Source organism: Frankliniella occidentalis, unplaced genomic scaffold (assembly GCF_000697945.3).
Source record: "Frankliniella occidentalis isolate FOCC.00 unplaced genomic scaffold, Focc_3.1 Scaffold86, whole genome shotgun sequence".
In the NCBI taxonomy this organism is placed as follows: Eukaryota; Metazoa; Arthropoda; class Insecta; order Thysanoptera; family Thripidae; genus Frankliniella; species Frankliniella occidentalis.
Genome location: NW_026267215.1, coordinates 413425 through 415013, shown reverse-complemented (window position 1 = coordinate 415013; position 1589 = coordinate 413425). Strand labels below are relative to the sequence as shown.

Here is a 1589-nt window from a genome sequence, read left to right as displayed (position 1 = left end):
AAACACTCTGCTGACTTGATTTTAGTCTTTGTACAATTCATGACGTTTGTGTACTCACTCATCAACAGTGAAGTGCGCAAACGGAAAGCCGATGGTGGTTCATATCCATCCCTGAGAAGTCCAATAGCATATTTCCAGAAGGGATCTTCCAGAGTCGAAAAGGAGAGGCCTGACATGTAGACTGCCCTAGCTAGGGCCTCGTCCAGCTGCTTCCTTTGATTTTCTGTGGTCTTCACCACATATCTGCTTATGCCCATGGCAATAGATCTTGGGGTTGAAGGACTTGAAGTTGAACTGGAGACAGCTCGAGGTGAATTAGTTGAAGATGTAGAGGGACTGCTTGAAGACTGACGAGACAGAGGATCATCCTCATCCGATTCAGAGTCACGTATTAGCCTCCTCCTAGATGTTGACCTTGACACCTGCTATAGTAAAAATGTATACCAATGTAATGTTAGTATCATTACAGCATAAAGACAAAGACATACAGACATAAAGACAAATAACATTACTAACCTTACACATTTGTAGTGCCTCATTATTGATGCAATCAGGACAATTGGTGCAGGTAACCAAATGCTTCGACATCCGCGTAGCATTTGGAAAGTCGGACTTGAAGGGGCAGTAGTGGCATTTTACTGAAATGTTTCCATTGATCCCTTTGATCTTCTGAAAATGCCCCCACACAAAAACTCTCTTCCTTCCCATTGTGAAGTAAAGCCTGAAAATGACAGGGGATGATAACTACAAATTTGTGTTGTGAACCACGGACCACGGTCTAACCTCTACGACACGTGTGGAGCTAACGTCATCATCAAAGTCATATGTGTATGTGACACTTTTGCTATGTACAAACCACAACACACTAATCCTCCGTGATACCAACTAGTTATCGAATTTAACTTATGCCAGTCAAGTGATTTGTGAAATGTTGACAGTAATTACCTGTGAGGGGCAGCTTTTCCAGGAAGAGTCGAGCCTGTCTCCGCACCTGCACTGACTGAACACTGAACTGAACAAATCGCACTTGTCAAGCTCCCCCCCCCCCCAAAAAAAAAACAGCTGACCAAACCGTCGCCCTGTAGTTATTTCGGTTTCGTTCGCGTCATGACGCACGCCGCGCGCAGCTTTGAAAGGTGTTCGCTTGCGCTTTCATCAAAGACCTAGTCAAAATAACTAGAGTGTATAAAAAACCACTTAAAATAGAGAAAAGGCCATAACAAATGTATTTTTCATATTTTTCCGAATTTTTCTGAAAAATATGAAAAATTTCAGGAAAATTTTCTTCGAAAATACTTTTCATGAAAAATACGAACCCTAGTTGAAAGTCCGCCGAAAGCTTATCTCCGCCGTGATCTCGGCCGACATTGGAGGCTGAGACCTTTTTTGTCTCGAGTACCCCGGGTACTCCGTAGGTCTTAAAGTGTTCTTGGGCAACCCGACAGTGCTGCAAACACACCGGGTGTCGAGATTTGAGCCCAGGAAAAAAGGTCTCAGGGTTGAAAGTCGGCCGAAAGCTTATCTCCTCCGTGATCTCGGCCGACTTTGGAGGCTGAGACCTTTTTTGTCTCGAGTACCCCATGTACTCC

General features: G+C 44.1%; 1 protein-coding gene across 4 annotated transcripts in view; it reads right to left on the bottom strand.

Moving 5' to 3' along the window:
• Window positions 1-6: 6 nt before the first annotated feature.
• The window catches only part of LOC113214695 (uncharacterized), a 161014-nt gene continuing 159431 nt past the window's right edge, over window positions 7-1589 (bottom strand). For 3 of the 4 annotated variants that reach the window (XM_052269212.1, XM_052269211.1, XM_052269214.1), the window contains 2 exons: window positions 517-1447; window positions 7-425 (listed from right to left, as the gene is read on the bottom strand). In XM_052269212.1, coding sequence (XP_052125172.1) covers window positions 1106-1447 — 342 coding nt within the window. In that variant the 3' untranslated portion in view covers window positions 7-425; window positions 517-1105. The remainder of the gene's footprint in view (window positions 426-516; window positions 1448-1589) is intronic. The other variant, XM_052269213.1, reaches the window with a different exon arrangement.